Source organism: Asterias amurensis, chromosome 22 (genome assembly GCF_032118995.1).
Source record: "Asterias amurensis chromosome 22, ASM3211899v1".
Lineage (NCBI taxonomy): Eukaryota > Metazoa > Echinodermata > Asteroidea > Forcipulatida > Asteriidae > Asterias > Asterias amurensis.
This window is the reverse complement of record NC_092669.1, coordinates 1534032-1546279: the sequence shown is the minus strand read 5'-3', so window position 1 is coordinate 1546279 and position 12248 is coordinate 1534032. Positions and strand designations below refer to the sequence as shown.

The 12248-nt window shown below is 38.8% G+C and overlaps 1 protein-coding gene across 1 annotated transcript; it reads left to right on the top strand.

Moving 5' to 3' along the window:
* Window positions 1-3054: 3054 nt before the first annotated feature.
* LOC139953804 (putative ammonium transporter 1) lies at window positions 3055-10391 on the top strand. Its single transcript, XM_071953370.1, has 12 exons — window positions 3055-3147; window positions 3633-3769; window positions 4456-4545; window positions 5481-5708; window positions 6309-6397; window positions 7212-7346; window positions 7995-8222; window positions 8542-8680; window positions 9093-9187; window positions 9303-9429; window positions 9674-9841; window positions 10185-10391. The coding sequence occupies exons 2-12, from the start codon at window positions 3634-3636 to the stop codon at window positions 10310-10312; spliced, it is 1563 nt and encodes a 520-aa protein (XP_071809471.1). The 5' UTR covers window positions 3055-3147; window position 3633; the 3' UTR covers window positions 10313-10391.
* The last annotated feature ends 1857 nt before the right edge of the window (window positions 10392-12248 follow it).

Genomic DNA, 12248 nt, shown 5'->3' with positions numbered 1-12248 from the left:
TTCGTCATGCTCCTGTAACACACTGACTGTATGCTACACGTACAAAAAGCACATCATACGACTTACTGTGTGTATGTTGTAGCGCGTTCGAATAACTGCGCCTGAAATGTAACTCATTTGCATATCAATAGAAACCTTCGCAAAGTTAGGAATGTTGAGCAAACAGGTGCAAATAAGCCCCGCCCATTTGCTCTGCCAGACCGTGCACTGATAACAGCGCCCGCTTGTGTTGTTAGGGTTCGTGTATGTGGTGTGTGTATTTTGCGTGGAAGACTTTGGCGCCAAGCTTAGCTGAGATTATTTTAATACCAACTTTACAGGTGAATAAATGTTTCAGATTGCTTTTAAAACATTTAGTGACCACACAAAGTTATATAATTATTCTATTCATTGCTGTCTTCAAATCAAGGCTCAACACACAATTAATGGCTAACCGTGCAAATGGCAAAAAACAAACACTTCCATGGACCAACTGAGAACTCTGCGTCAACAGGGTAATCGCTGGAGACTACGATTCCGAAAGTTCACCCCAAAAATGGTAGTAAGTTTTGAGTAAATTGCGAACAAACATTGTATAAAATTGGGCGCAATTCGCGCTGTGTGCCATTAATTTTTGTTAATAGGTAGCAAACTTTGTTTCCTTGCAGGGTAATGAAATATGAAGACAAAAATTGTGAAATATAATTTTTGTGTGAAAAGAATTCATATTGAGGTTTAAAAGATAATTAAGTTCGATATAGCGTTCTGCTAGTTCTTAAAGCCATTGGACCCTTTCGGTACAGAAAGAAACAAAAGTTCACAGATTAACAAATAACTTACAGGGTTTACAGAAGGTAGTGGTAAAAGACTTCTCTTGAAATATTATTCCATGAAATGCTTTACTTTTTGAGAAAACAGTAAAACAATATCAATTCTCGATAGCGAGAATTACGGATTTATTTTAAACACATGTCATGACACGGCGAAACGCGCGAATTTGTTGGAAACAAATCAACCAATAATGAGATAATTATTTCAGCTCATGATTCTTTACAGAAAATGTTGATTTTTGTAACAATTATATTAAGGTAGTGGACACTATTATTGGTAAATACTCAAAATAATTATTAGCATAAAACCGTATTTGGTAACGAGTTATGGGGAGCTGCTGATGGTATCAAACATAATGAGAAACGGCTCCCTCTTAAGTAACGTAGTTTTCGAAAAAAAGAGTAATTTTCCACGAATTTTATTTCGAGACCCCAGATTTAGAATGTGAGGTCTCGAAATCAAGCACCTGAAGCACAACTTCGTGTGACAATGGTGTTTTTCTTTCATTATTATCTCGCAACTTCGACGATTGATTGCGCTCAAATTTGCACAGGTTTGTTATTTTATGCATTTGTTGAGATATACAAAGTGATAAGACTGGTCTTTGACAATTACCAATAGTAGTGTTTTTAATAATTTAGTGAGAAATTACCTCTTTCTCAAAAACTACGTTACTTCAGAGGGAGTCGTTTCCCACAATGTTTTATACTATCGACAGCTCTCCAATGCTCGTTATCAATTTTAAGGTAATATTTGTTTTGAGTAATTACCAATAGTGGACCTTCAAGGCAGTGGACACTATTGGTAATTGTCAAAGACAAGCCTTCACAGTTGGTGTATCTCAACATATGCATAAAATAACAAACCTGTGAAAATTTGAGCTCAGTCCGTCATCGAACCCTCCGAGATAATAATGAAAGAAGAAAACACCCTTGTCACACGAAGTTGTGTGCGTTTATATGGTTGATTTCGAGACCTCAAGTTCTAAATCTGAGGTCTCGAAATCAAATTCGTGGAAAATTACTTCTTTCTCGAAAACTAAGGCACTTCAGAGGGAGCTGTTTCTCACAATGTTTTATACCATCAACCTCTACCATTACTCGTCACCAAGAAAGGTTTTATGCTAATAATTATTTTGAGCAATTACCATTAGCGTCCACTGCCTTTAAATGGCTCTCTTCAACTTGTTTTATGACCATGAGCATTGAGTCTGTTTTGTGTGGATTTTTTAAAAACGTGACGTACACGGTGTGTTTTAATACGAAAGTTAATGCAGTTGCACTTTAAAGCTAAGTACGTACAAGTTATACAACAAGTGTTTAGACAGTCAAGACCCAGTCAAAAAAGCCAGAGAAATTTTGCTTGCACTCAACATTTTCATTATATTGACCTTTGACCTTTGTTGACCTTTGACCCTTTCTTAAGCAAAGATGGCACTGTACTGCCGCGGAGTCAGTTCTGAATAGGTCTAGTAGGATCGTAATTAACTGTACTGCCGCGGAGTCAGTTCTGAATAGGCTAGACCTATTCAGAACTGACTCCGCAGCAGTGCAGTTAATTACGATCCTATAAGCCAAATAGTAGTCCAGTCTATTTTCTATACCATCCACCCTGGTAATAGTTAAAAAGCAGGACAGTTCATTTCAGAACTGAGAAGTCTCCCGAACCTCCGATTATCTACTCCGCGGCAGTAGAATAAAGCAAGACAGTTCCCTAAGAACAACTCTACCTGGCAAGTAGATACACACATGGTGTTACCGCAAACCAAATATATATTGATACCTCACCATGCAATGCCTCAAATCCTAAATAAGTACATATACATGTAGCCGACATGTACATGGAGCCCTCCCGCATCCTAAAAGCCCGTCGACCTCCCAACAACAACAAAAACATCTTCCCTCTCCCCAATGGGTAGTATGGGTACAAAGCATCCATGAGATAAGACCACGCTAGCACCCAAATTAAACTTGAAGAGGACCACGATTACACCACGCATCTCTTTCATGGTAACGGAACGTTCCACTGCACACAAAGGGGTGATTTCTCACTGCAGGGTTCCTGGAAACTACTATTAACTGCCAATGTATCATAGATGGTCAGAGTAGCACAATGTAAAACGGCCCGTCTTTAAACTAGAAACCCCTGTGGAATAAGTGGAATATCCAGGTTTGTTCAGCTAGACTAAAGACAAAATAAGAAAGCTGAATATTAATTATTCCTGCACATCGCGGGTGAATATCTCGCGAACAGGGTCATTGAGAAAAACATCTTGCAGTGAGCTGGTAGGAAACTTGAACTGTGCTCTCTTTTTTCATAGGTTTTTAAGCATTTAAGGTAAGCCTTTTAACTTCTATTATTTATATGCTCATTAACAATTGACAATTTACTCAATCAGTTTCCCTAAACTAAAAAATTGCATCCCCTTATCGGTTTTATCTCTCTGCTGCCAGTTCCAGGATTGTATCAAAAACTTGGGTGTGGAAATAGGGAGACCGTCAACATTAAGGCTATAAATAAATATTAATAGCTCAGTTTGGAGATTCCCGGTGTTGCGGGAGATTCCGTGACCCCCCCCCCCCCCCCCCACCCGTTCGAAACGGCTACTTCGGCTACAACGCTACGGCATAGATCAAACTTCTTCAGTCAACGGTAATATTAATTCAAGAAGGAATTTTTTCCTGTATGGCCAACTTAAAAATATGAGCTCTGATGTGCAATTAACCTGTGAACATATGCAATCTTTACCAATGTTGTGCACTGGGTTTGGCGAGTTTGGCAAAAAGACAATTTATTCGTGTTTGTTTGTTATTATGTGATAGTATGGGCGAGGTTTTTGTGAACTTGTCTGGTCCTGCCATGGAGGATGATGCCCTCATCGATCTCAAGTCATCACTTGACTCTTTAGTGGCCAACTCGGATACTTTCTTTCTTCTAGTGATGGCGTGTCTCATCTTCTGTAAGTTTATTTTTCATCACGAAAACTGCTACTATTTTTCACTTAATATCTTTGAGTGTTTTCATTTTAACTAGTCTTTCAATGATCATCAACAAAGAGATTTCAAATATCATTCGTTTCGCAAAAAGAGAACTGAAGATGTCAATCGCAATTTTACGTAACTTTTCGTAACTTTGCACCTAGTGCAAGTTTTCACTCAGAAAACAGCTTTCAGTGATTATTAAAAAACAAAACTTTTAAATTTAAAAACAAGTTTAGTAAAACTCATTTCATAAAAACCTTTGATACGCCTCTCTTAATATTCATGCATGACGTCACCATTCTAACCCAAAACGAGGCCGTCGGCGCAGCCACTGCACTTTAGTGGAGGCGTGACGTGCGCCGATGGCCTCAATTTTGGGGTTAGAATTGTGACGTCATGCTTGAATACTTTTAGAGTTAAGTTAAAGAAAAAATGACAATTAGACAGAAATTTTTCTTATTATTGATTCATGTTTAAAAGAAATGTTTGGGGGGAAGAACCAACTTTTTATTTTGTTAAACGATGATTCCATTTCTTAACAGTCATTGATCTGCTCTGTGCTTTTGCACTCTTTGAGTTTAAATAGTATGTATCAATGCAAACAACAATATAAAATGTAATTTTTGCAAATGAATTCATTTGATTTGATGTGATTTGTTGACAGTTATGCAATGCGGTTTCGCTTTCTTGGAGGCCGGGTCTGTCCGCAGTAAGAACACCACCAATATTCTCATCAAAAATCTACTGGATGTCTGTAAGTTTCAGTCATAAACCATTGAGTATGTTATTAGCGGATATTTTACGGAGAGAGTGCACTCTGGTTTGTTTTAATAAACTTTTGATATGAAGAAAAGTGGCACTCTTTCACAACTCTAACATAAAAGGTAAAGTTCCCGTTCGTGACACGTAAGTTATATCGCCTGACAGGAGACACAAAATCTGATCCTATTTATAATTATAGATATTGCACTGTTTTTAAAATTGTTGTTTGTTTTTTAGTTCATTTCGAAACTCTTGAATTCATGTGGAAGTTATGACACACATTCCCAATCCAAGAACTGACTCCACGGTTGTCCGTTTAATAACGATCTTATAGTATAAGCTAAATTAGTGGTCCTAGCCAATTTGTATACATCCCGCCGCCCGGGTAGAAGTTAAAAGCAGGACAGTTCTTTTCTTCTCAGAACTGAGAAGTCTCCCAAACATCCGATAAATCTACTCCGCGGTAGAAGAATAAAGAAAGACAGTTCTCTATTAAGGAAAAACTCTACCTGGCAAGTAGATACACACATGGTGTTACCGCAAACCAAATATAATGATATTGATACCTCACCATGCAATGCCTCAAATCATAAAAAACATTCCAGTTAAAGGCAGTGGACACTATTGGTAATTGTCAAAGACTAGCATTCACAGTTGGTGTATCTCAACATATGCATAAAATAACAAACCTGTGGAAATTTGAGCTCAATCGGTCTTCGAAGTTGCGAGTTAACAATGACAGAAAAATAACCATTGTCACACGAAGTTGTGTGCGTTAAGATGGTTGATTTCGAGACCTCAAGTTCTAAATATGAGGTCTCGAAATCAAATTCGTGGAAAATTACTTCTTTCTCGAAAACTATGGCACTTAAGAGAGAGCCGTTTCTCACAATGTTTTATACCATGATCCTTGCTCCCTTTGTCCAGGTATCGGTGCCGTGGCATACTGGGCAGTGGGATACGCCTTCGCCTTTGGTCCCGGCAATGCCCTCCTCGGTTACCGCTACTTCTTCTTTGAGAACATGCCTTCAAGTTTGTACTCCCACTGGTTTTTCCACTTCGTCTTTGCGGCAACTGCTACGACAATAGTCTCAGGAGCCATGGCAGAGAGAACTGAATTCGGCGCGTACCTCATTTACAGCTGCATCATTACAGGTAGGCCTGGTCTTGTTCCTCATATCAAATAGCAATAATGAATGCTAATCGACCTTATATGCACATGACGTCATTTCAGCAGGGCGCCCTCACCTAGAGGTCAAAAGGAGGTTGTTCGTTGGCCAATCCTGTGCGCCGCGCGTACAAATCTGTGCGTTTCGATTGTTTCGTCACCGTTTTTCCACTAAGATGGCCGCTGGATGACGTCAATGCATAAGGTCTATAATCATTTTGCAAATAGGTGAACCTGTGAAAAATTGAGCTCAATCGGTCATCGAAGTTGCGAGATAATAATGAAAGAATAAAAAAACCCTTGTCACACGAAGTTGTGTGCGTTTAGAAGGTTGATTTCGAGACCTCAAGTTCTAAATCTGAGGTCTCGAAATCAAATTCGTGGAAAATTACTTCTTTCTCGAAAACTATGGCACTTCAGATGGAGCCGTTTCTCACAACGTTTTATACCATAACCTCTACTCATTACTCGTCACCAAGAAAGGTTTTATGCCAATAATTATTTTAAATAATTACCAATAGTGTCCACTGCCTTTAATGAAATGGTCAACAATAAACAAGTTTTCTTTTATAATTTCTACCCCACAGGGTTCATCTATCCTATAGTTAGTCACTGGGCGTGGTCAGCGGAAGGGTGGCTTGGTGCTGGCCCTGGCCAAGAAGGAATAACCTATCAGGTAAGTTTACAAATAAAAACATGATTTCGAAAAATGCTTCTCAATTGCAATATTTGGGGTACCCTGGTTTACCTTCGCTCGACCCCAGCGGCCAATCCAGGTCCGCTTGGTAATCAACTTGCACGGATTCTTGTTCAGGAAGTACGTCATGCGTGCAGAGTGAGTGTGATGCATGACGGAACTGGGCCCAATTTCATGGCTCTGCTTACCGCCGAATTCTGCGCTTTTTACGATCACGATTCCCCGCTTACGTGCAAGCGGCGAATTTCTGCGCTAGCCTTTCTTTCTTAACCCATGAAGGTGTTTCATATGTTTGCACATCCCAGCGCCTTTTGATAAGGCAAGGCGCTGGGGCCGAGCGAATGGTTTACCCTGGTGTATTGTACCATAATCATAAAGTTTCATAATCATAAAGTTTCAAAGTGTGAAGAAAACAAATCACGCTCTTTAACGTGATATTTGGCTCCGTCTTTTTCAAAAAGGAAGTTATCATGCTCAGTAAGAGATGTCTTCACGTCCAAATTTAACTTTTTAGCCCTTTATTATGGTAGGATGGTTTTTCATTCGAGTTGTTGTGCTTAAAAATCGAACCCCCAATGTAGTTTAACTAGACAAGAGTTTTATAATAACGTGTGAATTGCGTTCTTTCACGATTTGTCACTGACAGGTTTATCTCAAAAAGTAGATATTATCATGTTCAGTAATAGATGTCTTCAAGTCAAACATAGGTTGTTTTTTGTTGGTATGATGGTGGATTTCTTTTAAGTTGTGCAAATAAAATAAACTAAAGCTCTTTTTTATATTTTTCTTCTAGGACTTTGCCGGAAGTGGAGTGGTTCACATGGTGGGAGGAATGGCTGCTCTGGTCGGCGCAGCTATGGTTGGTCCGCGTCATGGCCGGTTCGACAAGGACGGACAAGCAGTGACTATACATGGCCACACTGTACCGGTAAGAACTGTCCATATATTTGATTCATTATTTTTCATTTGTAATTATGGCAGCTCGGCTGTGAAGTACACATAGTTTCAGTAGCAACAACTTACAATGACATTTGGCTGGCAAACAAACTGTACTTTGTCCATGCTTAGCAAATTGTTTATAAGTGTACCTGATTATATTGCATGCTTTTTCACAACACACGGTACCAACGGCTTTATGTCTCATCCGAAGAACGATAGTTTGGCTTGTAATACATGCAAACCTTCAAACATTACTGAAGCCCAGTTCATACTTCCTGCGACTGGGATACGAATGTTGACATTACAATTGAATAGCATAGCATATATCGCAGGGGTTGAATATTGTGCTCAACTCTCCTGTGAATATCGCAGCGCAGGGCAGAGTTGTAACATAAAATTCACGTCAACTGCGCATAGACCTTTTCGCAAATACTGGGGCGCGTGCGTGAAGCTTGAAATTAGGTGCATTGTGGTCTAGCTGGTATCCAAATTTGATCCATATCTATCCCACAATGCACCTCATTCAATAGTCTGCGCTTGCGCATTGGTATTTGCGATAAGGTCTATTGTATTCGCAGGCAATATGAACTGGGCTTTAGTCACTTTTCCCCTTTTTGTTTTCATCTTCTTCATACAGCTCGCAGCCCTGGGTGGTTTTATTCTCTTCTTTGGCTTCTTTGCTTTCAATGGCGGCTCCCAGGCGAGTATCTCCCAGCCTGGAGACGGTGAGGTTGTGGCAATCTCTATTGTCAACACCATCATTAGCGGTGGGCATGGTGCTCTGGTAGCCATGGTCATTAAAAAACTTGGTTTCAATGGACAGTGGAGTTTGTTAATTACGCTCAATGGTGGACTGACTGGAATGGTAAGAGAGTCTTCATGTCGTGCTTGTTATGTGGTGACTTTATGGTGTTATGGAAATCTTAAGTGGGTTATGTTTTGCAGCAGACTGACACCTCCCTTAACGTCACTGGACACGTCTGGTAATTGTCAAAGACCAGTATTCTCACTTGGTATATCCAAACATGGGTACAATAACAATCAAGTGAACATGTTGGCTCAATTATTCGTCATCGAAGTTTCAAGAGAATACCAAAAGAAGAAAAAACCTTGTGGCATATGCTTTCATGTGTTTTTAATTGTTTGTCTTTTTACCTTTTTGTCTATTGTTAATTCGAAAATAGGTGGCGATATGTGCTGGATGTAATGCACTAGCACCGTGGGGCGCCGCCATCGTTGGCATTGTGTCAGGCGTTGTCTATGTCGTCTGGAGCTATGCCGTGTGCAAATTAAAGATCGATGACCCTTTGGATGCTGTAGCAGGTAAGGGCGAGCCAAAGGTCACAGAAGTTGAAGGGTCATGCTTTATACAGCGTCTCAAAAATTAGCACGTATTTGTTTTTACTCCACTGGCATTGTTTTAACTTTGTGTTACTTTGCTTTTTTGGAGAAAACTTGTTTTCGTGAAAGGAGGAACAGACATTCAGGAAATAATATTGTTGAATGATCCAGTCTAGGGTATCAAGGAATATAATTCACCGGGACGTTACACCTGTACTTAAATAATAATTTTTAGGTTTGATTGATTGGAACTTCCCTTTTATACATTTGGTTTTTCTCTAGACTACTCCTGGTCAAGATTGTTTTAATGTCCGAAGATTTAAGTAACAACTTTTCTAAATTCTCAACAAATTGTTACGGTTATATTTTTCTTTGTTTGTGTTTTTATCTGCAGTTCATCTTGGAGGAGGCTTATGGGGTGTGTTTTCCGTACCTATTTTTCGGTTTGGAGAAGGTGTCGTTTTTACATGGAGTCAAGACGCATTTGTTGTAAGTTAATTCGACTTGATTTGAAAAACACCTTTTGGTAAAGTTTAAAATAAAATAAGAGAGATTTTGTGGAATATAATATGTTTCCTTTTGTTTCACTGATTGATGTTTGCAGGCTTTGGGTTGGAATGCTTTGGGTGCTATGGTCATCATTGTGTGGACAGGAGTACTGACAACCATTTTGTTTGGAACTATGAGGATCTTTGGCATTTTGCGAGTGTCGCCGGAAATAGAGGCCAAAGGTGAGGACAATAATTTGAGACTTTGGAACGCTAGGTGGCAGCAGACTTATCAGGTAACTTTCCATTTCAGGGCAAGCGAACGAATCCGAAAATGATGGACTCGCCTTGTAAGTCTGCTGCCACAGTGTCGGTAAAAGGTCTCCGATTTTGTGGAGGTGTGAGGTTTTAGAAAATGGTTGTCGAAGACAACAATGCACCTGCAATTAGACTCTCACCAAGTCGTCTGTTTTTCTTTTCTCGAAAGGTCTCGATATTGCCAAACATGGCGAGTCTGCATATCCACTTTCAAGCTACGGTCACGGCTGGTCATCGGAGGCCGATCTCATTGAGGTCAAAGTTCGTGGAGCGGATGACAATGGGTACTTAAACGAATCACCAACAGCAAGCTCTAGCAAAGGCTCGCCAGCTTCAAGTAAGTTCATGTTTTCATTTGAGGACGAGGTTGATCTTTCCCAAGCTCAATCTCATTTTTACAGAATTCTTGCAGATTTTAGGTTTATTTAGTAGAAATTGTTTGAACTTTAAAGAACAAAACTTCTGATTAACATGCTATTTGGGAGCTGTGTTTCAAAATATTATATCTAACTTGGCGGAAGATTTTTTAGTGGTGTCAGATCCAAAAAAATAATAATAATAAATAAATAAATAAATAATAAATAAATAAATAACAAAGATCGCCACTTTGTTTCAATTTCATTTTTTGTTTGTTCACTTGTTGTTTTTGTTTTTTGATTTGTTTTGTTTTTTTATTTCAGGTGAGCGTGATATTAGGAAAGAAGGCAGCACTAGTGGTGTTTTACCGGTCCAAGTATTTCAACTTCAGCCCAAGGAGCAAGAACTTCCCGTCGAAGAGGTTGACAATAAGAAAAGCGATGCCAAATAAAATCTGTTAGTGACGTATGCATGTATTTCGTTTGAGCGGGTCACATTATGACCCCTTGCGTAATGATGTTAATAGTGGCTGCGTTCGTTTAGCTTCCCTGGGTCGACCCCGGTGTGTGCCGGTTTTTTTTCCCAGGACGAACGTGGGTTACTATCTGCACACGTTCGTCTTGGGGAAAAAAACCGTCACACACCGGGGTCGACCCAGGGAAGCTAGACGAACGCACCCAAACAAACACCCTTGGTTGGCATGGCCGGCCGAATGTTCGTAAAACACTCAATCTTATTAACAGATGTTTTAACAAAATTCAACATTTTCTGCAAACTTTCAATCAAATAAAATACCTTGAACATTTTTTGTAATAGTAGCGAGCTACAGTATTTGGGGGATTTTAATTTATGGCTTTCCATAGTTTTCCAAGCTCGGGCTGTAACACTGCAAATTAAGATGTCTATCATTGGCAGAAGAAGTGTGCGTGCACATTACTACTGCTTTACCTTTTGGTGATGAGTTTTCAAGGGGCATAACAAAAAGAACTGTATGTGACATTTTTGGAACAGCCATTATTATTTTTGTTTTTTACCATTTCCACCTGATGTTTGTATAGTTTGCTTTGTCGTTGCTGTTCTTGTCAATTTTTTTATTTTTTTATAATTTAATATTTTACACTTATCCTTTTTTGTAAGGCGCATTAGGGAATCTGTAGTTCTTAATAATGATATTGTGTATCAACTTTTTCGAGCCATTTATGCATTTTAGAATGCCTTGCACTGTCCAATTTTGTCAGGGCATTGAAAACGAACGTCTTTTTATTATACGTTTGTAAATTTTAGATTGTTTATGTTACAAAGACTAAATTGACCTTTTCTTAAATATTTAGCCTTCAAAAAATACTCTGCTAGGGTTGAAACGTCAGGCTATTAACTTTTTGGGGCTTTGGGAAAATACATGTAAAGTCTAAAGAAAAATGTAAAAATCAGAGAAGTCTTTAATGTCTATAGTTCCTGCATTTTTTATTCTTTACCCTCATTTTACCCACAACTTTAAAAGATCTGGGTACTTTTGTGAGACACAAAACACAATGTCCAAAGATTTACATTAAACTTACACGGTTTGAAGATATTGATTAATAGATAGCTTCCAAATTAACTGTACATGTATTACTTGCCGAGGTCCTAACAAATTATACGAAAATTATTTTAGCATTTAAAACGCATTAGCCAGTTATGGTAGTTACATGTATACGTATACCATAACTGGTTAATTTGACAATTATATTCGTGACATTGTTTTACTCATTTCTCTAAACGATCAATGTAATAGGCCTATCGCATTTTGTTGAAAAGTTAGTTGCGTAGTGCTCCCTCAATTAGATAGGCTTGGGAAACGGATTGGACGTGTTCTATGGGGCAAGACTTACTAGAACGGGATTTGAACCTGCGACCTCCTGATTAAAGTGCCGGTGTCCCAGGGAAATCAGTCCGCCAGAGATTCGGTCCCCCATATGGGAAATTAACATGGGAAGGAGGATGAGTCAAAAGAGGGCGCTATCAGAAGAGGTTTGTGAACAGTTTGCCATATTATGGAGGGACCAAATCTCAAGGGGACAGAATTTCCTGCTACACCAGTGTGGCAGACTTAGATTTCCCCACATGGCAAACCATGTACATGTAAACACTTCTTTTGATAGCATTTCATTTCATTTCATTTTATTGGAATCACATTTCGTGGCCCACAGGCCAAATTCGCACATGATTTACAATAATTAAATAGTAAAAACAATATTATTATTAATAAAATATTATTATTGATATAAAAAGATATTAAAACACACACATGAACAGGACTGGTTGAATACAATGATGAATTGCAATAAAACAAAAACAAAACAATAAAAACATAAAACAAATAGAAGGCAGGATAAAAACACGCCATC